The sequence below is a fragment of the Helianthus annuus genome, chromosome 1 (genome assembly GCF_002127325.2).
Source record: "Helianthus annuus cultivar XRQ/B chromosome 1, HanXRQr2.0-SUNRISE, whole genome shotgun sequence".
Lineage (NCBI taxonomy): Eukaryota > Viridiplantae > Streptophyta > Magnoliopsida > Asterales > Asteraceae > Helianthus > Helianthus annuus.
The window spans coordinates 142,147,605-142,173,070 of NC_035433.2; the positions used below are offsets into that span (position 1 = coordinate 142,147,605).

Below are 25,466 nucleotides of genomic sequence, written 5' to 3' on the forward strand. Positions count from 1 at the left end.
AAAGTGATATAACCACAGGGGCCAAAATCGTAATTTACTCTTTGTAAAACTTAAGAAACAAACTTTTAGTTTGACCAAGTGTAAATATGTATTTTCAAAGGCATATACAAAACTGAGCTAAACAATAATCATAAAACTTATAACTTTATTTAATTGTTATATACTTTTTTTTTCTTTTAGAACCGAATATTTACATGGTTTGACCTCTCTAATTCCCCCTGTTATCTACATCTACCATTTACATAATAACTACCCACTGTTATGTATATACCCTTAACAAATTTATACATGAAATGAAATTAAAAATGCATTTATTATTTCAGATTTCACTTAGTACAAACACCAAATAATAAAAAAAAAAAAAAAGAAATTCAAGAGTCAGAGGGATGGCAATGTACAATCAGTTAAAAAAAACTGTTCATTAGATCTCATGCATATCATATCTTTAAAAATTCCAAAAGTCAGCTGTTCTTGCTATAAATCATACCACATCAAACCACAATTTCATCATAAACCATGGCAACAGAAGAAGATTGTGTAAGCGAGAACGTATTCGTCGCTTACGATAACAGCATTAGTAAAAAAGATGATGCTGAAAAAGATGGACGGGCCACGAATGACGTCGTTGTATCTGATGACAGCCGCGTTAGTAATGAAGATGATGCAAGAGTCAAGAATGTTGTCGAAAGTCCGATCAGCAAAGAAGAAGAAAATGCTGAAACAAAAGAAGAACTAAACAATGTAGTTGTTGCGTCTGATAACAACGAAAAAGAAGATGGAATGATGAAGAAAGTGGTTGCTTCTAAAGACGAAGATAATGAAAAAGAAACAGGAATGATCAAGAGTGTCGCCGTTGCATCTGATCACAACACCGTTAGTCAAGAAGACGTTGAAAAAGATGCAGGAAACAAGAATGTGGTCGTTGGGCCTGATCACAACGCCGTTAGACAAGAAAACGTTGAAAAAGATGCAGGAATCAAGAATGTGGTCGTTGGGTCTGATCACAACACCATTAGTCAAGAAGACGTTGAAAAAGATGCAGGAATCAAGAATGTGGTCGTTGGGTCTGATCACAACGCCGTTAGTCAAGAAGACGTTGAAAAAGATGCAGGAATCAAGAATGTGGTCGTTGGGTCTGATCACAACGCCGTTAGTCAAGAAGACGTTGAAACAGATGCAGGAATCAAGAATGTGGTCGTTGGGTGTGGTCACAACGCCGTTAGTCAAGAAGACGTTGAAAATGTACAGCAAATCGAATTCACGCCGACAAATACATAAAAATATACACGTAAAAATAGTTTCTTTTAAAGTAAATGAGGTATAGGGGTAAACTCGAAAGAAATTATTAGTAAAACTTAATAGGTTAAACACGTTCGTAAAATCGTCCCAAGTAGCACCAATGCCACACCAATGCCACACCACTGCCAACGACCATCAATATCAGGAAAGATCGTAAAAATAAAATAAATAAAAAAGGAATAAATAACACCGAATGAAAAAACAGACGTAAAATTGTTAAACCACGGACGCCCATTGCATCATGTTAATGCGAGAAATTAGACCGTAACGTAAAAACGTAGAAAAGAATAACTAAGTCGATCTAGGACCCGCACGTTGCGATGAACTTCTCAAACGAAGAAAAATAGACGTGTTGCGATGAGCCTGTAAAACGGGAAAAATAGACAAAAAACATTGAACCCCACACGCACATTGGAGCGTGTTGACTCATAAATTTAGAATGAAACATAAAACGAAAAACTTGCGAAAGATAAAAGTATGAGGGACTAAAGTTGAACATAAAAAAATTGTTTGTGTTAAATTGCAAAAGTAAAAGTAAAAAAAAAAACAATAGGGTTAAAATGTAAAAGGTAAAAGGCTTTTGGATTTAAAGTAATAAAATTCAATTTTTTTTTAAAAGCACCCAATGCATAGTGTACAACCATATGAAGCAACAACATGTTGCTTATAAAATTTATAATGTGGTAATTATTGGAATCTATCAATGCTTAGTAGGGGTGTGTATGGGTCGGTTTGGGTCGGTTTTTACTATTAACCATAACCATAACCATAACCATAACCGCTAGTTCGGTTATGGAGTTTTGGTAACCATAACCATAATCAAACTTCGGTTATGGTTAATCGGTTATGAAGTCGGTTACGGTTCGGTTTTTTGTTAATTTTGGTTAAGTAACCAAGCAAGGTTTGAAATAAATAGGGTTGTGCCGATTTGAACTTAGCTTTAGCCTATTTTGAAGACTAAACTTTTTGGTTAAACTACCGATTTAGAGTTCTTTTTAATAAGATAATTCTCAAACAAAAACAATTATGGCCATATCACCTTAGTTCTTTATCAAAATAAATGACATCTACATCAAGATCATTTTGTTACTAGCATACTTTTATCTTAGTAAAAACCCTCTATATGGTTTTGTAAAACACAAATCTATTATATAAAGTTAACATCACAACTTCGGTTCGGTTTCGGTTATATTCGGTTAACCAAAGCTTCATAACCATAACCATAACCGATTGAGCGGTTATACAAAGTTTCATAACCATAACCATTGGTTATATTGGTTATCGGTTATTAGTGGTTCGGTTATGTCGGTTATGGTTTGGTTATCGGTTATGGTGGTTAATTTGTTCACCCCTAATGCTTAGTATATAGTTTAAAATAGTCGAGACACTAGTGGGCAATGATAGGAGACTTAGGGAAACCTTGGTTGGATCCTTGAGCCAAACGGGTTTTACAGGTAATTTCATTGTCGTGCTTTCGGGCGGGTGGGTTACTGGGTTTTCCCTGAAATTGTTAGTGGACTCGGGTTACTCTCGGAGTACTCCATTTGTCCAGTAAGTAGCCCAAGAGTACTCGAGAATGATTATATTGGCTATTAAAAAAAAAGATTAAAATAGTTAATTATACCAATTATTGTAAACTAGAATTACGACCCGCCGCAATGCGGCGGGGACTCTTTAGTTATAATTAAGTCGATTTAGGACGCACACGTTATGTTGAACCTGTCAAACGGGAAAAAATAGACGATGTAAAAAGGTTCACTCACACACGCACGTTGCGTCGTGTTAACTCGCAAAATTTAGAACGAAAGGTAAAAACATTAAACCAAAGACGCACGTTGCGATGTGTTAAGTCACAAAATTTAAAACGAACCATAAAGCGAAAAATTTGCTGAAAATGAAAACTATAAAGGACCAAAGTTGAAAGTATAAAAAGTGGTGAGGATGGATTGCAAAAGATAAAAAGTTTTGTGTTAAAAGTAAAAAAAAAACAAATAGTTTTGGGTTAAAAGTAATTTATGAAATACTTTTGGGTGAAAAGTAAAAAAAAAAAATTTTTTTAAAAACCCCCAAAGCCAAGGTTACAACAAACATATGCATAGCCATTTTTTCTTTGAAAAACCCCCAAAGCCAAGATTATAACACATAAGTAAAGAAAATCAAAGTGGTTAAATCGCAAAAGATGAAAACTTTTGAATTAGAAGTGAAAAATCAAATTAATCAAAGGGGTTAAATTGTATAAGATGGAAACTTTTGAATTAGAAGTAAAGTCGGCTTAGGCGGAGAGTACTCGGGGAATAATTGACCTGGGAGAACAGTACTCGTGCCTCGGCAGTCTACCTTGTAGCGAGTACTCGTGTAGTACTCGGAGCCTAGGCGGGACTTTTACAACCATGCCAAAGATTAAAACTTTAAATTTAAAATTGTCAAAGATTAAAACTTTAGGGTTAAAAAGGAAACAAAAATTAAAACTTTAAACTTAAATTGTCAAAGATTAAAACTTTAGGGTTAAAAAGGGAAAATCTACTTTTTTTTGGAAAACTCCCTAAGCTAAATGTACAAGAACCTTATGCACAATGAAGTTGCTTATTTATATGTAAATAATGGTTATATATTGCCATCCAATAAAGTTAACTTTTGACTTTTGAGTATCAAGTATATTAATTTTTAACTAATTTTTTAGAGAAAAATGCCTGGATAGTCCCTGTGGTTTTGCCTTTTTTCACCTATAGTCCCCAACTTTCTAAAATTACATGAATAGTCCCCAAGTTTTCATTTTTTGTTCCCGGATAGTCCCTGGTATAACTTCAGTTTGTTTTCTCTGTTAAGAGGGTATGAAATGACAAAAATACCCTTTCCTTGAAAGGCCAAACCATAGGGACTATCCGGGCATCTTCTTCATTTTTATTTATAAAACCCCACCACCACACTCCATCTTCAATTTCCACCCACCATGACCCTCCTCCACCCTCCACCGTGCCGCCGCCGGTCTCCGCCACGCAGAACCACCGCCGTTCCTCTTTCCCCGATGCGCTCTCTCTCTCTAACCCATCGTCTTCTTCAACCAATTCATCTTATTCCAAACAAAACACTCCCCACATCACTAACCCAAAACCCAGCTCTAACACTTTCTTTACAAAATCACCCCCCACATCACAAATTGATGTTCACTGGCTTACCCGTCACTCAATCCCACTTCCCCCAATTGACACAAAACCCACAAATCTTTCCCACTTCCACCATATTTTATGCTGATAACTAATAATGTGATTCAAATGCATAATAACAAAACCCACCGATAGAACTGGCTATTATAAATTATAACTATATTTCTAATTTTCCGGCGAAGTGATTTTCCAGCGGGTGGTGGCGAACTCGCCTGAGAGAAAGATAGGGGAGGGCCTAAACTGCATGGGATGTTAAATGCATCGCCGCATAGACCCGCATTGCCGGAATCGTTCTTGTTGCGTGTTGGTGACTGGTTTGGGTGGTTCTGCGGTTGATTTTTATGAACTGAAAAAAGGTGAAATTAGTAATCGTTGTGGCTATTTTAGATATTTGATCATGTTAAAGCTTGAAATGTCGAATCAGGATAATGATTTTTGATTGAATCGCGAATTCGGTGGAGGAAGGTGATGGTGGGTGGAGGTTGAAGATGAAGTGTGGTGGTGGGGTTTTATAAATAAAAATGAAGAAGATGCCCGGATAGTCCCTATGGTTTGGCCTTTTAAGGAAATGGTATTTTTGTCATTTCACACCCTCTTAACAGAGAAAACAAACTGAAGTTAGACCCAGGGACTATTCGGGAACAAAAAATGAAAACTTGAGGACTATTCAGGTAATTTTAGAAAGTTGGGGACTATAGGTGAAAAAAGGCGAAACCACAGGGACTATCCGGGCATTTTTCTCAATTTTTTAAAGCTCAAAGTTTTAGCATAAAAAAAACATTTCTTGGTTAAAAAGAAAACGAATTCAACTTTTGGTATTGAGCTCTTATCACTTTATTCATTACTAAGATTATAACATATCAATATATATATTAGTTAACGAAGAAAAGGAAATCCTATAATATAGAATCAATTTTAAATATAAACCATGTTAAGGTAACTAACTATTATGTGCATATATGATCAATCAGATCTACTTAAAAAGAGACAAATGTAGTTAAAGCATTCACGATTGTTATTCTTAAAAACGTTAACATGTCACCACCTATCCAAACTATTTCTCACTACAAAAACACCTCCAAAAGCGTCTTCTCCCTCTCTCCTCCCTACCAGAGGCGTAGCTTAGTGTGAAGTGGGGGGTGCACCCGCCTCCCCAATGTTTCGGTTAGAAGTATAAAATTTTCTATTTTTCATCCGAGAATTCTAAAATTATATAGGATTGTCCCTCCAATTATTTTGCCTAATAATCTATATATATTAATAAAGGAGATGATTTGGGCTATTTGTCCTTGGATGGTGGAGCCATTTTGCTTATGTGGCATCCATTGGTTTAGTGGAGGTTGATTTTGGGAGGGAATGCATTCTAAATAACACATTTTCTCCTTGGACGCGGGATCCGTTTTATTTCGGGTCATACCACACCCATGATATAAATACCCATCTTCTCTTCCTCCTGAAACCCTAATTTTGATATCATATCATTCTGGCCGTTTCACTTCGTTTCGCAAAGAAAATAACAATCGTTCATCCCCGAAAACCCTAATCGCATCAGCAATCATCAAGCATGGGCATAATCCTGTGTAAATCTTTGATTCTTGCTTCCAATTTATGATTCTCGGTATGTTTCTTGCTTCCAATTTATCGACTCTTGATTTTTGATGTTATTAATGTATTCTTTGTTGGATCTTTGTTTCTGATTTCACCAGATTTCAGATCCTTTGTCCATTGAAGCTTCATGTTTTTATTTATTCCATTTGTTACAGGAGATATTGCCAGTTATCTACAGATCATTCAAGGTTCGGATTATAAATCACAAACTCACTTCTCACTTCTCTCAAACCTAAATCCCAATTCATTTGTTCTCACCGATTCATCATTGTATGCAATCGATTATGATAAAACAAGAAACAGAGTAAGAAAACTAGGGTTTGAATTGATACATCTTATTTGTTGTATTGTTTCTTGATTCATAGAGCTTTATTTATGGTTATTTAAACTAGGGTTTGAATTGATACATCTTATTTATGCAATCGATTATGATAAAACAAGAAACAGAGTAAGAAAACTAGGGTTTGAATTGATACATCTTATTTGTTGTATTGTTTCTTGATTCATAGAGCTTTATTTATGGTTATTTAAACTCTTATGCAGGAAGAATACTCATGCGGTTTTATCTGAATCTGTCAATCTGACTGAGTTGCGTTGTTTTGATAGTTTACAAGTGTCATTCATTGTTTTTTATTTAGATTTTTACGTATATGAAGAGGTTTATTTGTATGCAGCCCATGTACTGTGTGTTTTAGAATCACCACTCTTCTTTCGATTCTTGATTATAAATGTAGAATTGGATTGTAGTTTCTCACTTTTTTAAGAATAACATAAGCAGGCTCATTCAATTTTTCTATTGAGTTATCAATCGAAACGTGATTTTGTATGTTTCCATTCTTCAAATATAACTTTTTTCTACCTTTCATTTGTTCTTTAATGGTTTTCAGTGATGCTTAATCCAATTTTAGCCAAAAACCTAAATCAAAAAAGCAAAAAGTAGCCTTGAAAACTTATATAGTGCCTTGAAAACTTGAAGGCTATTAGTTTAATAGTTGTATGTTTTGCTTTGCAGCTTATATAGTGCCTTGAAAACTTTAAGGCTATTAGTTTCGATGGAAGCTGTACCAATGAGCTTGAAGTGTATCATCCTGTTGGTTAACAATATTAGTTTTGTGCTATTATGGTTGGTTTCTTTACATTGTCATATGCTTTAAATTTTGTTAATGCAGTCTAATGCTCTGCATGGACACAACAGTTGTTGGTAAGACAGAGGTTGGATGAACCCTTTTTGGAGATATAGGTTACGGCCCTATTCTATTCTTCATAGTGTTTGTGTGCACGATAATCTTCGTCAATTCTGTTCTTTTTGGTGGGTAAATCAACAATTATTAATTTGTTATCTTTAAATTAATTACTATGCTAATGAGGATGTTTGAATTGATACATCAGGCCTGCCATGCACAGAGTTACATTTTCTAAGCAGGACCAGGAGCGGTCAACTTTGTATTAGACCATGTTGAAATTGATGTTTTTGTCCAGGATAAAAACATTAAAGAAGTAAAAGCACCTTAGTACCAAAATTTCTATCATAAAAAAGTTGTTAAGTAATATTGCTTTGCTTTTGCAGCTACTGAATCCAGAGTGTATACATACCCAACGATTAAATTGTGAGTGAATTCAGTCATCTTAACTATACTGGAGCTTGGATTGTATTTGTGAGCTTAGGTATATATGATTCAAGGTTTAATCTTAGGTGTAAAGTGTAAGATTTGTAAATCAGCAACATGAACTTCCTTTTTATCTATGAATGAGTCGATTTCAGTTGTATTTTCTCTCAAATTTACCAAACGGGTTAAATAAGTTATTTAATATGTCAAATAGGTCTTTGATGTTATGCTTCAATGGTTAGCAACAAGGTGTTTGTCGACAATGGTTAACAAGTGGTCCCAAAAAAGAGTCTAGCTTGGTATGTAATTCATGACTTCTTTATAGAATTTTTCATGTATATAATATGCTTGTATATAAAGTAATGATATATTATCCTCCGTCTGTTACATGCTGGTGGTTTTTGTGTGGTCCCTAAAAAGAGCTGGTGGTTTGTGTGTGTTTTTTTATGGGTTTTGTTTGAATTTAAAGGTTCCATGGTTTTACTGTGAATGGTCTTTTATTTTGGAGTTATGGATTTTGACTTTCCTCTACTCATACTCTCTCGGTAATCAATTTTGCTCATTTTTGTTCTTTTTAATTGTGTGCCAGTGTTTTTGTTTATACTGTTGGATAAGACTTAGAGATTTGGGTGACATTTGAATATGTTTGGGTAAGAACTTCTTCTTAATCTATCGTTCTTGAATTTTATTTGAATTAGTTATAGTTTACAGCTTTATATTAACTTAATAAAGTATTAAAAGTTTCAAGAAATTTATGGTATTTTCATTTGGTAAACCGTGTATATACGCGGTCTAGAGCTCTCATGAATTCAGGTCGTCCAATCTTTTTTCTCAGTGTATAAATGGTGATTTCACTTTTTCAACCATTTATAGAGTTTACAAATAGTGATGTTTCATGCTATTAAAGCTTATTTTTGGTTTTGAAATTGTGGAATAAGGGAGACATGCATTCTGCTCTTTGGGGTTCTAAGGTAGGAAATAGTTAGAGGACTACAAATGACAGTAGCTATACATGGAGTTAGTAATTGGCAAATTGATGCTTTATGTTCTTAGAATTTTGAATCCAATATATGTTTTATACATCGTTTTATATATAGTTTTATATACGTAAGCGAAAGAAGCTAAAAATGATGAAGAAATTGGTATATTCTTGTATTCTATTTAATATATTTCTTAATCGGGATTTGTTTTTTATTATCATCATTCGTTTTTACCCAATATATTTTTGTTTTCACTGTCAGAACCCTACATGTAGTAGCAACTAACTCTACATCATCTGTTTTTTTTTCCTTTTTTGGTGATGATGTTTGAAATTTGGTGATCAGTTGGTTCAGGCAGGCTGAGGCGGCTTTTTCGTCGACCACCGAAATGGCGGTGGTGAAGGAATTTGGTGGATGTGAGTCGTAATTTGACCATTCACAATAACCTTAAGTGTCCTTTGTTTAATGTTTCTTAAGGTTATTGGATTTAAGTGTCCTTTTCTTCTTATTAATTTTGGAGATATTGTTTGATGTTTCTTAAGGTTATTGGATTTAAGTGTCCTTTTCTTCTTATTAATTTTAATAAAAACTGTTAAAAGGTCCAACGGCATGCGGTTGAAGATCAAGTTGCTTACTTTGGACAAACACCGTCACGTCTTTTGACAGTCCCTCATATTAGCAAAATTGTGAATGGGAAGTATACTTTTATGAAGCTCAGTTAGGTAACCTTCTATTGTTCTGTATTGAGCAGTTTTGTTTTTTATTTGAGATTTGGGGAATAGTATGAGAAAAAAGAATGTAATTTGTTGTTCATGTGTTACATTTTTCCAACCATTATATGAATACTCTACAGTTCGAACTTGCCATTATATTAAATATATGCTGTGCTAATTTAGATAATAGGTTGTTACTATGTTTTACAAGTTTTGGACCATTATATGAATATTCTACAATTCGAACTTACCATTCTGGTGTAAATGGGTTGCTACCTCTATAAATGAATCACTTTTTTTTTCTCAAGTTTGTGGTTATATTTAATTGGGAGTCTCTGGTTTGCAACTTTTATGTGGACCCAACAGGTATGTTTACCAATCTCTTGGCTTCATTTATCCATTATTTTGATTTGATGTGTGTCGTTTAGTTGCTACCAAAGTAATATGCCATATTCATACTACATTTGTATGAAGGAAGCCCCTTTACTCCTATTACGGTCAAGACGTGGGAGCTTCAGTTTTAACACCATAAGAGTTTCTTATATTTAGGGCACATGATGTGGAATATGGTGTATGAAATGCACATATGGGTTGTAAGAAATAAGCATGCATATATTTTATATATTAACTTATGTTCTTTCATGACATCCACACTTTGTAGTAGTAATATGTGTAAAAATAATTTGTTTTAACTTTCATTAGTTTGAATCTGCCATGATATAATAACTCTTCTACAGGCATGCAATGCTCATGGCCTCAACTGTGTCCTTTTTTGGTAAATTGTTTGTAGTAAACTGCTTCGATATTAATTATATAACTTGAGATGACGTATGTCTTTTTACATAGTAATAAATTTGAATCAAAGTAATATGCTTCGCCTGAGCACCTAGGCGCAAGAAGCGAGCGCCTTTAATAACTATGGGTTTAATAGCGAGCGCCTTTAATAACTATGCGTTTGTACAGAATATTTCAAAGTAAATAATATGGTTTTGTTGATACAATTAAATTACTTCTTTTTTGGGACGTCTTTCAAGGAAAACAAGATAAAGAAGGTACCATCTTTACATTACAGCCTTATATGCTTCTCATACTTAGGGGTGCTTTTAATAACAAGATGCTTAAACGCACATCCAAACACCCTTCGATACAAGTTAACCATTAGATGAATCATGATTGTCCGTAATGATGAAATACTATTTTTTTTTGGAAGGTTGCAGTTCTCTGCATTGGTATAAAAAGGTATAAAATAAACATTAAATATATATAAAAAATTATTTGCAAAACGGATCTGTTTATCATAAAGAGATTCGTCGTTCCTGACCCTGCTTCACCTTAATTGTTATTTGAACAAGTAATTTTTTCCTTAAATTTTTAACTACCATATTGCTTAACACGAAATAGCGGGCGCTATTTCATCGCTAACGCGACGTAGCATCTAGGTACGTTGTTGCTATTCGCTATCGATAACTATGCCGTGAAATTTACAGGTGATAACCTGTACATGTGATAATGGGTCGGGTAGCGATTAACCCGTAAACCTTTTTTTTCAGTTTTAGAATCTTTATGATTACAAAACAAATCATTATTACAATAACTATGAAATAAGCATTTTGTTTACTTATTGTTTTAATCAACCTACTCTTGACTTGATATATTAGGATAAAGCTTTGTTATTGATAGTTGAAATTCACAATAATGTTTACCTTTGGGTTGATTTGTCGTTGATAGATTAGGATAAAGCTTTGTTATTGTTTTAGCCAACCTACTCTTGACTTGATAGATCAGTCTCAATCTTTAGGAGAAACTGTGTTATAATGTGGGATGACCTGAATAAATGGAAATGTAGTCGTTGATATATAGAATGGAAGGGTTATTATCCATTCTTAAATGGTACGGGTCTTGGTTTTTGAGTGGGTCAATTCGGGTTATATATTTTCTTTACTAAAATGGTCCAACGGATAAAATTAGACAATAAAGCAACTGAAGGGATCAAACCAAATGTCACTAGAAATGTAATTTTAATGCAGAAATCCTCCTAAACGTTTTATTAAAATAACGGGAGTATTGATGTGGCGAGTGATGTGACAGGTTTGGATTTTGGGCTTTAACCAACGTTTTGCACGTTTTTAGTATGAGACTGATTATGATTAGATGCTTTTAGTATGATAACTCATATTAGAAGCACCTTATGTCAAGAGAAGAGATGCTTCCAGCAACTCATAAAATTTTGAATAAAAGTAGAGTTGCATTTAGCTTTAAATTTAGTTGTCCAACTAATCTATATTTGAAAATTATTTTTAATTTTGAAGACGTTAACGTTTAATTAATATACCTTATTAGTCACGCATTATTCATTATTAAAATATATATACAGTTGTGTTTAAAAAATTTAAATATCCGACCCGTGAGTATTCACGGGTTATAACCTAGTTATACAATATATAAATTGGGTCCCATGACTTTCCGCCCTCTCGAAACTTTTGATCAAGCTCCACCACTGCTCCCTACACTCACATAACTCGCCCGACCTCATCCTTAGTACCCAGATAAGGCTCCCAAACTAAAACTTAGGTTGTAAGTACTCTTGAATGATTATACACTCGTTTCATAAATCACATCTGGTATAACATGCAAATCACATCCTTTGAACTCTCAACCTCGTTGTTGTGAAGTACACCATTGATTATATTATATATAGGAATAATGGATTTTAATAATCCAAACTATTAGTCATTGGCCGGCAATTGTCTCAACTTCAAAAATAACCAGTGGTGGTCTCATCTTTTCACATATTGTAAACTAATAGACATTTACTAACAGAACCTTAATTCCTTTTTGTCCACTTATCGTTTTTGGTTTAGTAAAGATCCACTAGTTTACAATATATAAAAAGGTGTTATTTTTGAAATTGGGACATAGTTAGTATTATTAAAATTCATTACTCCTCCTTGTATATAGCATACCAATGAATAGTGCCTATTTTTTTTTTCTTTTTTTGGGGTTTATTAGTTTTACTTTAACTTTTAACATTCATACTTATAGCCTCTAACCTTTTCAAAAACTGTGTAAAATATCATTTTTACTCCATAGAGTTTTACATGTTTTCTTTTATGTACACGTCGGTTTAAATACAAATTAGTTTACGTTTCGATGTAGATTTTTTTCCAGAGTTCCGTCGGGGCAAATATACTATATTTCCGTTCTTATTTTTATGTGTGTTTTCAGTTGATCACTTAGTGTTATTAATTCATATATTTTTTTTTTATGTTTTCCCCGGTTTTGATCATCGTTCAGTTAGCACGGTAACAAGTAGCTATTTTTAAGATAATAAAAAAAACATGTTTTATTTGGAAATGAGTATTTGTAGTTATGGCGACTTTTTCACCAAGAAAACCGGAGGCCTATAAATACCTCAACCCCCTACAAATACATGGCATACCTCCATCTACATCACTCCAATTTCTCACTTTTGATCAGTTTCTGCATCTCAATCTCAACCAACAAGCATAATGGCCACAATCAAATCAGTAATGGCTCGACAAATCTTCGACAGCAGAGGCAATCCAACCGTCGAGGTATGTTTCTTTCGTTGTTCATTTTCATAGATCCATATTAAATTATACGTTAGAAACAGTGTTTATTATTGATTTGAATTGTTATATGATTGTTTTATTTAAAGTTGGATGTTATTTTTTGTTTGTTATAGGTTGATGTTATTCTAGCAAATGGTACATGGGCCCGTGCAGCTGTTCCTAGTGGGGCGTCCACCGGTAAGATCTCTTTCTCTAATGGAAAAAAAAACTGTTATGACAGTTAGAGAACCCGCAAATGTGGGTTCATTTGCGGGTTCCATAGACATATAGACGAGAGACTCTTAGACGCTCGCAAGTCTGTCTATAGACGTTTTTGGCCAATGTGTTTGTGGGGAACGAGGGGCTTGCACACGCAAAACGTGGGCCCTTTTAACTTTTTCCCCTTTTCTTTTCCTTTTTTTAAATAAATTTTAATTAGTTTGATTTTTTTTTTCTAAGATTTTTGTGAAATTTGTAAAAACTTTGTATGTATTTATAAGAGTTTGTGAAATTTGTATATTTCGTTTAGGGATTTCTTTTTAAATTTGTGAACTTTTAAAAAAAAATTGGAAGATTTATGAAACTTGTAAAGAATTTTTATAAACATCTAAAAGATTTTTTTTTACATTGTTGGTATCGTTTAGGGATTTCTTTTTAAATTTGTGAACTTTAAAAAAAAATGGAAAATTTATGAAATTTGTAAAGAATTTTTATAAACATCTAAAAGTTTTTTCTTTTTAAAGTCATGCACTGCAATCTGCATATGGTCAAAAGATTTTTTTTTTACATTGGTGGTATAGTTTAGGGATTTCTTTTTAAATTCGTGAACTTTAAAAAAAATGGAAAAATTATGAAATTTGTAAAGAATTTTTATAAACATCTAAAAGATTTTTTTTTTTATAAAAAAAGTCAAGCACTGCATATGGTCAAAAGTTTTTTTTTTTTTTTTTTTTTTTTTTTTTTTTATATTGATGGTATGGGTATACTATAGCCTTCTGATATATTTATATTGATTGTAGCATTCATACATTTAATTTGTATAATTTGTAAGCAACCATAATATTTTTCTAGAATTTTTAACATCAGAATAAGCTATGCATATAATTCTTGTCCTGTAGGTGTCTATGAAGCACTAGAACTAAGAGATGGAGGCTCAGATTACTTAGGAAAAGGTGTCTCCAAGGTGAGTTAACACCCTTCTGGATTACGGTTTCGGTTTAAGTTTACTACACGCCTCATGATGCTAATTTAAGTTTATTTTACGTTCTATGATCAGGCGGTGTCCAACGTGAACACTATTATCGGCCCTGCTATTGCCGGCAAGGTTTGTTTCACTTTCATCAGCCTTAAGTTATCCCTTGATATCAATTTCATTGTTGTTATTTTCCGCTTTAAGGACCATAAAAACCAATGTTTTGGATCATATAATGTGCATGATTCGAATGCGTGTTTATTTAAATTATTATTTTACAGGACCCGACTGATCAAACTGGTATCGACAATTTCATGGTTCAAGAACTAGATGGAACCAAGAACGAGTGGGGTTGGTGCAAGCAAAAGGTATAGTTCCAAACGTTAAATCGATTTCTTTTCTTGCACAAAATTCGACATTAATCATACTTACGAATGAATCACTTTGTTGTTTAGCTTGGCGCAAATGCCATTCTGGCGGTGTCTCTTGCAGTCTGCAAAGCGGGAGCGAGTGTCAAAAACATTCCTCTTTACAAGGTAACATCTAACTTATAATAAAAGACTCCAAATAATGCCACATATCTCATTCTCTCCTTCAACCTCATAAATTTTATTTATATTTGTTTAATAAATTTCTTTTAATATTAATTTTAGTTAATAACCAATATATAGATATCACTTATTTTTATCCTTGTCTTTATCTAAAATTAATAAATAACTTCAATTTTGCAATTTAGACCCATTGTTTTTTTACTTTTAACCCAAAGTTTTTCATCTTTTGCAATTTAATCCCAACTCTTTTTTATTTTCAATTTTAGTCCACCATACTTTTCGTCTTTCTGAAGTTTTTCGTTTCATTGTAAATTTTGTGAGTTAACGCACCGCAACGTGCGTGTGGGGTTCAACATTTTTTCGTATATTTTTTTCCCGTTTGACTGGCCCGTCGCGTCACATCTATTTTTCTGCGTTTGACAAGTTCGTCCAACAAGTGGGTCCTGGATGGACTTAGTTATTATTTCTATTTTTTACGTTTCGGTTTAATTTCTCAGCAACGAGCGTACGTGATTCAAAGATTTTACGTCTGCTTTTCGCTCGGCGTTATTTTTTCCCGTTTTTATTTGTTTTGTTTTTACGAGCTTTTCCACTGTTGGTGGTCGCTGACAATGGTATAGTATTGCTACTACTTAACACAGTTTTATGACAACCGCTGCAACGCAGGGGCTTAATACTAGTATGTTATAAAGAATCTTTGCTCATATCAATGTCATATATATATGTATATATATATATTGATGTGTTTGGTTTGGAAACTTTGTGCAGCATATTGCAAACTTGGCGGGCAACAAGAAGTTAGTATTACCAGTACCAGCATTCAACGTTATTAACGGCGGATCACATGCTGGAAACAAGCTTGCTATGCAGGTATAAGTCTTTATTACATACGCACTTTTCGATATACTTAACGTTTCTTGATATTGAGTTGCGTCTTTTTAGGAATTCATGATTCTTCCTACTGGTGCTTCGAGTTTTACGGAAGCCATGAAGATGGGCGTTGAAGTATATCATAATTTAAAGGTGGGTTGAAGCATATTTCTTGAAATGTTTAAATCTGCACCTTTGTTTGTGATTGTTAATCTTTCGCACGCGTTTGCAGTCTGTTATTAAGAAGAAATATGGTCAGGATGCAACCAACGTTGGCGATGAAGGTGGTTTCGCCCCTAATATTCAGGTAATTATGGTTTTAATTTGTCATATATCATTGTGCCATTTAGTTTCGGTTTCTTGATCGTCGTTTAACACGATATTGTCGTCTTGAAATTTAGGAAAACAAAGAGGGCCTCGAGTTGCTCAAGACAGCCATTGCTCAAGCTGGTTACACAGGAAAGGTGATTACGCTAAAACCACTCATTTGCATTAGTTTCCTTGGATCAATGATATTTTTTTTAAATCTTACGGCTATTTTTTATACTTTGAGGGTTAAAATACCAAAATAAATTTAAGAGTAAAATGCCATTTTCGTCCCTGAGGTTTGGCCGCTTTTGCGACTTTCGTCCAAAGGTTTGTTTTTCCGCATCTGGATCCAAAAGGTTTGAAATCTTGCCATTTCATCGGACTCGTTAACTCCATCCAGTTTTCTCCATTAAACGAGGGGTGTTTCCATCTTTCTAGACATTTTTTTATCAAAATAAAAAAAAAAAAAAAACTATTAAGAAATAAAGATACACCTATGTTAACTTTCTAGTTATGACTTTTCTTATAAACATTAACAAATAGGTAAAAAGGACAAAAATACCCCTGACTTATCGTTAAAACATGATTGGAGTTATTGTGTCGGATGAAAATGGCAAGATGTTAAACCTTTTGGATACATATGCGGAAAAGCAAACCTTTGGACGAAAGACGCAAAAATGGTCAAATCTAAGGGACGAAAATGGTATTTTACTCTAAATTAAAAAAAAAAAAAAAACTAAGAAGGAAACGCATTAAACGGGTTGAAGTTGCCCAAAGTGTACTTTTGACCCATTTAAAAGGATTACCGATATTGACCCGTTACTCAACCCACCCATTTACCATCTTCTTAACATTACATTCGTGTAGGTTGTCATTGGAATGGATGTTGCTGCATCTGAATTCTACGGAAAAGACAAGACCTATGATTTAAACTTCAAGGAAGAGGTGCGTTTCTCATCCGTATTCATTATATATTTTTTATTTAATAGGAATAATGGAATTTAATAATCCCAACTTTCACCAGTTGGCCGACAACGGACCCAACTTCAAAAATAACCACTGGCGGTCCCAACTTTTGACATTTTGTAAAACATTGGACCCTTGCTGGGATAGTAGGAGAGGGTGGTCCCAACTTCAAACATTGGACCACTGGCGGGCACCACTAACATCCTGTTAGCAAGGGTCCAATGTTTTACAAAATGTCAAAAGTTGGGACCGCCAGTGGCTATTTTTGAAGTTAGGTCCGTTGCCGGCCAACTGGTGAAAGTTGGAATTATTAAATTCCATTATTCCTATTTAATAATGGATATTTTTTCTTCATAATTGCACTCTGATACATGTTTGTTTCATTGATCCCTTTACGTAGAACAACAACGGGTCTCAAAAAATATCCGGAGTGCAGCTCAAAGATCTCTATAAATCGTTTGTGAGCGAGTACCCTATTGTGTCGATTGAAGACCCGTTTGACCAAGATGATTGGGAGCATTATGGCAAGATGACTGCAGAATGTGGTGATCAAGTGCAGATTGTCGGTGATGATCTTTTGGTCACTAATCCAACGGTTAGATTTATCGTTTTTCAAACTATCAGAACCCGAATTCTGGATTTATTGTGTTTCAATAACCGTTGACCATTTGACCAAAAATAAGATTTATTCGCTATCCAAATTGTGATTTTCAGAGAGTTAAGAAGGCGATCAGCGAGAAGACATGTAACGCCCTTCTCCTCAAGGTATGGGTTAGATTTAGTTGATTCGGGTTATTGTTTCCTCTAACGGGTCAAACTGATAATAGTGTAAAGGTGGCTAAACGGGTTCGGGTCATAAGCGGGTCAACACAGTTAGCATGTTTGGTTAATTGTCCCTATGGCTTGACCTGACCAACTTGATAATTTAAAAAAAATGAAATTTAGTATTAAAACAAGAAGAGTAAAGTACACATATGGTCCCTTTGGTTTACCTAAATTTTGGATTTGGTCCCTATATTTTCATAAGTACACATATGGTCCTTCTGGTTTGCACTTTGTAATGCATTTGATCCCTAGCCAACAAATCTAAAGGTTTCAGCATGTCTAAGTTAAGGACTAAATGTGTTACAAAGTGCAAACCACAAGGACCATCCATGTACTATAGGAAAAAAGTTGGGGACTAAATGCGTTACAAAATTCAAACTACAGGGACCAGCTGTGTACTTTTGAAAAACTAGGGACCAAATTCAAAATTTTAATATTAATTTTTTAAAAATTGAAATTTAATATTAAAACAAGAAGAGTAAAGTACACATATGGTCCCTGCGGTTTATCAAAATTTTGGATTTGGTTCCTATATTTCCATAAGTACACATATGGTCCCTCTGGTTTGCACTTTGTAACGCATTTGATCCCTAGCCAACAAATCTAAAGGTTTTAGCATGTCTCAGTTAAGGACTAAATGTGTTACAAAGTGCAAACCACAAGGACCATCCATGTACTTTTGGAAAAAGTTGGGGACTAAATGCATTACAAAATTCAAACTACAGGGACCAGTTGTGTACTTTTGAAAAACTAGGGACCAAATTCAAAATTTTAATATTAATTTTTAAAAATTTGAAATTTAATATTAAAACAAGAAGAGTAAAGTGCATAGATGGTCCTTGTGGACTGCGGTTTATCAAAATTTTGGATTTGGTCCCTATATTTCCAAAAGTACATGGATGGTCCTTGTGGTTTGCATTTTGTAACGCATTGAATCCCTAGCCAACAAATCTAAAGGTTTCAGCATGTATAAGTTAAGGACTAAATGTGTTACAAAGTGCAAACCACAAGGACCATCCATGTACTTTTGGAAAAATTTGGGAACTAAATGTGTTACAAAATAAAAACTACAGGGACCATCTGTGTACTTTTGAAAAACTAGGGACCAAAGTCAAAATTTTGGTAAACCACAGGGACCATCGGTGTACTTTACTCGAACAAGAAAATCAACCAGCTAGAATGTTTTTTATTCATGCTTTTCTTGTATTTTCAATGCACAAAACCTTGTTGTTTTTGCATGTTTTTTTTTTCGAATGCCTTTCAACCCGTTACCCAACTCATCTGACCCGCTCATTACGCATCTGCTTAATCATGTACCAGAAATTTGAGGCCGCAAAATAGATATTTGATTGTTCTCATAATGTTTTGTAATCATAGGTTAACCAAATTGGATCTGTAACTGAGAGCATTGAAGCTGTGAAAATGTCAAAGCATGCTGGTTGGGGCGTTATGGCCAGTCATCGCAGGTATATAAATATATATTATATAGAGTAAATTACGTTTTTGGCCCCTGTGGTTATACCACTTTTACTATATTAGCTCCAAATAAGAATTTTTAACATATCTGCCCCCATGGTTTCTATAACTAACCATTTTGGCCCCTAAGTCTAGAGATCATGCGGGCCAAAATGGTTAGTTATAGAGACCATGAGGGCTAAAATGGTTAGACTTAGGGGCCAAAATGGTTAGTTATAGAGACCATGGGGGCAAATATGTTAAAAATTCTTATTTTGGGCTAATATAGTAAAAGTGATATAACCACAGGGGCCAAAAACGTAATTTACTCTATTATTTATATATTATATGCATTTTCAGTTGTTTTTCTAGCTCCATTTTTATATTAAATAATAATTTTATATTGTTGTCACAGTGGGGAAACAGAAGACACATTCATTGCTGATCTCTCTGTTGGTTTAGCAACGGTAATAATTGATTATATTTATATGTGTATATAAACATATATAAAAAATAATAATAAATAAACTGATAATAACTATACAAAAATATTTAACTTATCAGGGCCAAATCAAGACTGGAGCCCCATGCAGATCAGAACGTCTTGCCAAGTACAATCAGGTGGGTCCCGACTCGTCGATACGTTTTTAAAACTGTTGAAACCAACTAAACCGTCCAAACCGAAGCAATACGGGCAGTTTGACTGTTTGAGATCCCAACGGTTCAGTTTCACAGTTTGGTTGGGTACTCCGGTTTGAAACCTGTAGTCCATTTAACCTTTATTGTTTATATATATTTTTTCATATTTAAAATTAAAATATGCAGTCATGTTTATGTATTAGACTCTATACGGTGTAGAGGGGTTTGAAAATAGGGTGTTATTCGACACGTTGATGACACGTAAGCACCTGTCAGAAAAGTGGCCTGGTACCAAAAAGCGCGGGGTGGGATGGGGCGTGGTGGGACAGGTGACATACACTTTAATAATTATTTTAAATTTAAAAAACAAAGAAAATCAATAAAAAAACCCCACCACCCAATGAGAAGCATCAACATCACTCATCACCCAACCTCCAGGCCGGTGGAAAACATGCCGCCCTTCCCTCCACGCCAGCCAAAACGCCAACGGGGTGGTGTAGTGGCTTGGTTGAGGCCTCCACGCCAAAAACCACGATCTTATAGTGATTAACCACTTTATCATATTCAATGTTTAATACAAACCTAGTAATTTTGAGAGACAAAAAAAGGGTTCAAACATCAAAACCGAACAACTGGACCCATCCAACCTGACCACTTTGGTTTTTCATTTTCTAAAACCGTAGTTATGTTGGCCCAAAATTTTCGTTAAAACTGGTCAACCCGTTGGATATGATTCTTTGACTTGACTTTGACTTGATTAATTTGTGTTCAGCTCTTGAGGATTGAAGAAGAACTCGGGTCAGAAGCAGTGTATGCTGGAGCCAACTTCAGAAAGCCTGTAGAGCCCTACTAGATTTACGTTGAATACGGTTGAAATAAAAACTCAAGGGAAGAGAAAAAGTAGACCTTTTCCTCATAATAATTGTATCTTTAAAGTTTAAAGTGGATTTTGTTTTGTGGTAATTAATCATTTTGGTCCATGGTATGTGTTGTCTCTAGCTAGCCTTCACAAAGTTCCTTACAACACTTGCTATGGCTTTTTATTTTAATCATGATGATCGTGTGAGATTAGTAACTAGTTAACTCATATATATACAAAGTATAAAAGATTTTTGTGAGTTAATTGATGGGAAAAACGCGAAACCCGGTTATAAACGGTAAACAAAGCGCGGAAGCAATCTTCGTTTGGCCAATTTTTTCCCAAATTTGAATGAATCTATGAAGATGCAAACAAATAGAGAATACAGACTATAGTTTACACAACCCGAGAACAATAATAAAAAGACACCAAATTTTAGTTTGAAAAACTTTCAAAACGAGAGTAAAAACCACAGGGCTACTAGAGCTGCTGCAAATCCACTATTACAAAATTAGAGCAATACAAAGTCTTCTCTACCTATATTAGAGGCATGCAACAAACATCATATGCTTGGAATCAACCACTTCAAGCATATGGAATCAAAACAAAGACAAAATAAAGAGATGTCGCCAACAAATTTGTAATTGCGAATTGTGCCTATAAAATCCAACTTCTGGACGTGATTAACACAAAACGACCGTTGGATAAAGAAAGTGAATAAAATACTTCCTCCCTTTTTTTTCTTTCTAAAGATTCTCTAACATTTTCTTCCTATTATTCACCTTTGAAAACAAGTTATAGGCCATATAGGTGTTGGGCTTTTCTGATGGCCCAAAAACCCAACAATAATAATCTATATTATTATAAAAAGGAGAAGTGACGTACACAATCGTAATCTATATCTATATTATTATAAAAAGGAGAAGTGACGTACACAATCGTAATTTTACATGCATACAAACTTTACAACAATATGTACAAGAAAATAAAGCATGTTTAGAGGGGTTGAAATGGTACAATTACCAAAGTTTTAAGACACTAAAGGGTAATATTGGTATTGGAACCTTGATGCCCCAAATTCCATATATAAAGACCGATCATTTTTCCAAAACTCATGAAACATTTCCGGCTCCCACGCTTCCAAACCTCCGGCTCCAAACGCTCCTTCTTCATCTCCACCCCCAATCCAACGACCTTGCAACCCTAAGATCCTCCATCTTTCTCTCTCGCTCTTCCTCTCTCGCTCTTCAAACATTCTCTCCCCTTCCATATATTGAGACCGATCATTGAGACCTACAAAAACCCTCCCGATTCCATATATTGAGACCGATCATTGAGACCTACAAAAACCCTCACGAGTGCAGGGGAGGTGGTTGTTGACGGTGTGTAAGAGCTGCCGGAAAGATGGAGGAAGCACCAGAGATTTGAGGAAGCGATTCCGATTCCATGCATTCCGTGTGACGTTTTTGGATATGAAACTCGTGGTTGGCAGGGACGGGTGTCGTCAACGAGGTATCAATTAGTGCTCTATCTCAGTTTTTACATCGCAAACTATGTTTATCGAGATTGTTATAAGCAGTTGTCAAGACATTATGCCTCTTATTAGATAAACAGTCTAAAATGTTATTCTATCATCGGTTATTTATTCAGATTGCTACGGAAGCTGATTTAGGTCTTGGTGATGCATACATAAATGGAGACCTTTCATTTGTTGATGAAGAGGAGGGCCTTTTGAATACGCTTATGGTAAGATTAATGTTTACGTCTTATGAAATAGTTAGTTTTAATCCTTCCATACTGATCTTGTTGTCTTGTTTCATAGATCTTCATTTTTAGCAGAGGTTTAGAAAGTTCTTCCTGGAAGAGGTAGTTATATATAGCTTTCAACTGAGTTATGCTATTCATTCATGGATAGTCAGTAATATATTTATCTCTAATTTTAATAGAGGAGGCTGGTGGACACCTCTGTTTTTAATAGCTGGTCTTGCATCTGCTAAGTATTTTTATGATCATTTTTTTTTTTTTTGAGATTTGATGCGGATGGGGTACTTTAGCTGTTGAATTAGTGAAATGAACAGGGTGTATTTGAAAGTCTTGAATTCTTACTGGTTTGCCCCCTTTTGTTTAGATATCAAGAATTTAAGTATAATTCTAGAATTTTGGACTAATAATCAGATGCTTGAATGTTTGGCAATTACTGGAATACATCAGCTTGGGATTTGTTATGGATTGTTGAATAGATTCTACTTCACAATAATGTTTATGATGCGGTTTTGTTTTCAGGAGCGCTTTGCTTTCGGATTAGGAGGTTTCATTTCAAAGAAAAAAAGGAGTATGTTCATTTCAAATAAAAAAAGGGGTATGTATTTTTTATTTTAATTGACTTAATTCTGGTTTTCGATTCAATAAATGGGTTCCGTTTATTTTCCAGGAACTCTTTATCAAACTCTTTGTTTTGATGCAAGTTTATTGGACCAACGGAAGTTCTTTTCATTGCTGTGACTGAGGTAACTTCCGATTTCTATAAGCGCCTTACTTATAGCATTTGATTTCATTAATATCTACTAAAATTAGGAGGTCGACATTGTGGAATGTGGTTTATTGATTACATAATTCTTGATTGATTAACTATGTTTCAGGAGTTCCGTTTCATTAATATCTACTAAAATTAGGAGGTCGACATAGCAAAATTTTCTCACGTGTGGAACGAATTCATATTTTCAATGCGAGTGGAAGATTTAATCAGCGACAGGTTGAAGTTGGTTAATATTTTGTTGATAATAAACCCCTAAACTGGGTCCATATCGAACGTAAACGTCATAACAAAGTATGGTATGAGATGAACCCATTTTGACCCGTTTGATACATAACCCGTTTGAAAAACCGGTTTCAAACTGACTCGACCCAATGGTTCAGATACCACTTCAATATCTCGATCTTTGAAACCGGTTAAAGACTGGTTCGTTTGTAAAAAACGGTTTAAACCGAAAAAAAAACGGTGTTTTTAATCCTAAACCGGTTGTTACCAATTCAGGTTCACATCTCCTTAAACCAGCTTACCAGTTCAGGTTCACAAAGTGTATTTGTTGACCACGAATACACTTTATGCAACTTCGAACGCGTTTATTTTTTATCTTAAATTCAGCGTTTTTTTTGTCGGTACAACTTTGATCCGGTGATGAGAAGCCGTCTATGGTGGTATGATATAGTTTTTTGGTTCCGATTTAAAATTTTGCAAAACTTCACTGTTGCCAATGGGTAACCGTGATATATTATAGGTACAACTTTGATCCGGTGATGAGAAACCGTCTTGGTTGGTGCATTGAATGGGTAAAAACAATATATTGTTGCCAGTAGTTTCTTTCATTACATTATATATTGTATACTTAAATCCTTCTTGTTAATGGATCTTCAATCTTGCAGCTTCAAGCAAACTTTCTTGTGCTTGATGATATCATGGATGAGTCTCATACACGCAGAGGTATTTAGTATGACCTACTGAAATTGGTTGTTGACTTCGTAATTTCTTTTTAATAATGTAGAATACTTCCCTTTTTATATATGCAAAGAACTTCATGACAGGATATCAGTTGGTTTTTTATAGGGAAAATCTTACACTCAGATGCTCACACTCAAGATGTGAGTATAGTGGTGTATTTCAAACTTTTTTTAAGACCATTATTCACTTGACTACTTGAGGATACTCTTTTTACCATAAAATGAAATTCTCTATCACCATATGTTGATTTGATAAACCAAAACCACCAAGGCTTGACAAGAAGTTTCGATATTAGATAAAAGATGTCATATTTGATCCTTATACGAATCAGTTTTTGACCCTTGTACAGATTATTTTGGGTCACACTTTGCCTCTATCATACCATCAATATTGTTGTGGTTGTGGCTGTGGCCATTAATGGCGGTTTGATCACCCCTGTTTAGGGGTGTAAACGAGCCGGGCCGAGCTCGACTGGGCTTGAGCTCGGCTCGTCATGTTTTTTTGAAGCTCGAGCTCGGCTCGGTTCGAGCCTACTTATTTGAGCTCAAGCTCGGCTCGTGAGGAAACCCAAAGGTCGAGCTCGGCTCGAGCTATTTTAAGAACAACATCAGACGAGCTAAAAACTCGACTCGAGCTCGCTTCAGTATCGCTAAACTAGCCAAAGCTCGGCTCGCTAATGTTATCATCATCATTATTATATTATATATAAAATAAATAAACTTTTGTTTGGGCTCGTTTAGGCTGTCTAAAATTTTCTTGTGTGGTATTGTAGTTGGATCTTTATCTGCTATCCGAGAAATGGAAGGAGCTTGTAGAGAAAGCGCGGTCAAAGAAACTTCAGCCCCATGGACGTATATCCTTGAAGTATATTATTTGAAAACGGGATTGGATCAAAGTATATGGACATGTACAAATCCCTAATATCATTAATGTTAATAAGGTTGTAAATAAACCTATTTTTGATGTTTTGATGAAAATGTGTTATGGTTTAATAAATTTAACTCTTTATATTGAAACTGTAGATTTTCTTTGCATGTTTGTGACCTTATAGGTTCTTCGTTTATTTTTTATTGAATGGAATAAAATGTTAACAACCCGGAATGGGTTTTTGGTTTGTAATAGACGTCATAAATGAATCTGATATCAGTCGGAACACCCGCCGCAACGCGCGGGCATTCCCACTAGTGAATAATAAAATGATAACATTTAGAAAATGAACATAGAAGAAATCATCTAGTGCCATAGATTTATCTGTTGATAATTAAGTATGTACTAACTACAGATCATTAATAGGAAAAATTAATACTAAAACAATAAATCGTTATCTATATTATATCCTCAAGTTTTCATTTTGATTA

At 34.5% G+C, this 25,466-nt stretch overlaps 1 protein-coding gene and 1 long non-coding RNA gene across 3 annotated transcripts; both read left to right on the top strand.

The window, feature by feature from the left end:
- The first annotated feature begins 5,940 nt into the window (after positions 1-5,940).
- Positions 5,941-7,063, top strand: LOC118480875. Its single transcript, XR_004864013.1, has 3 exons — positions 5,941-6,081; positions 6,170-6,259; positions 6,615-7,063. It is a non-coding gene; the product is annotated as an uncharacterized LOC118480875 (long non-coding RNA).
- A 1,189-nt stretch (positions 7,064-8,252) lies between these two features.
- Positions 8,253-20,799, top strand: LOC110882272 (enolase). 2 transcript variants are annotated; one of them, XM_035975826.1, is made up of 18 exons: positions 8,253-9,380; positions 12,849-12,946; positions 13,078-13,141; positions 14,062-14,126; positions 14,220-14,267; positions 14,417-14,503; positions 14,591-14,671; positions 15,455-15,556; positions 15,629-15,709; positions 15,789-15,863; positions 15,958-16,020; positions 16,733-16,810; positions 17,232-17,426; positions 17,546-17,596; positions 19,034-19,122; positions 19,527-19,578; positions 19,676-19,732; positions 20,523-20,799. In XM_035975826.1, the coding sequence occupies exons 2-18, from the start codon at positions 12,881-12,883 to the stop codon at positions 20,601-20,603; spliced, it is 1,335 nt and encodes a 444-aa protein (XP_035831719.1). In that variant the 5' UTR covers positions 8,253-9,380; positions 12,849-12,880; the 3' UTR covers positions 20,604-20,799. The 2 variants fall into 2 exon arrangements, with proteins under 2 accessions (XP_035831719.1, XP_021986031.1); XM_022130339.2 differs by lacking the exon at positions 8,253-9,380 and having other exon boundaries at positions 12,584-12,946.
- The last annotated feature ends 4,667 nt before the right edge of the window (positions 20,800-25,466 follow it).

Coding starts and splice junctions, on each gene's coding strand:
- LOC110882272 (XM_035975826.1), top strand. CDS start 12,881: ATGGCCACAATCAAATCAGTAATGGCTCGACAAATCTTCGACAGCAGA. Junction 15,557..15,628: donor GAAACAAGCTTGCTATGCAG/GTATAAGTCTTT, acceptor GCGTCTTTTTAG/GAATTCATGATTCTTCCTAC. Junction 15,864..15,957: donor GTTTCGCCCCTAATATTCAG/GTAATTATGGTT, acceptor CTTGAAATTTAG/GAAAACAAAGAGGGCCTCGA.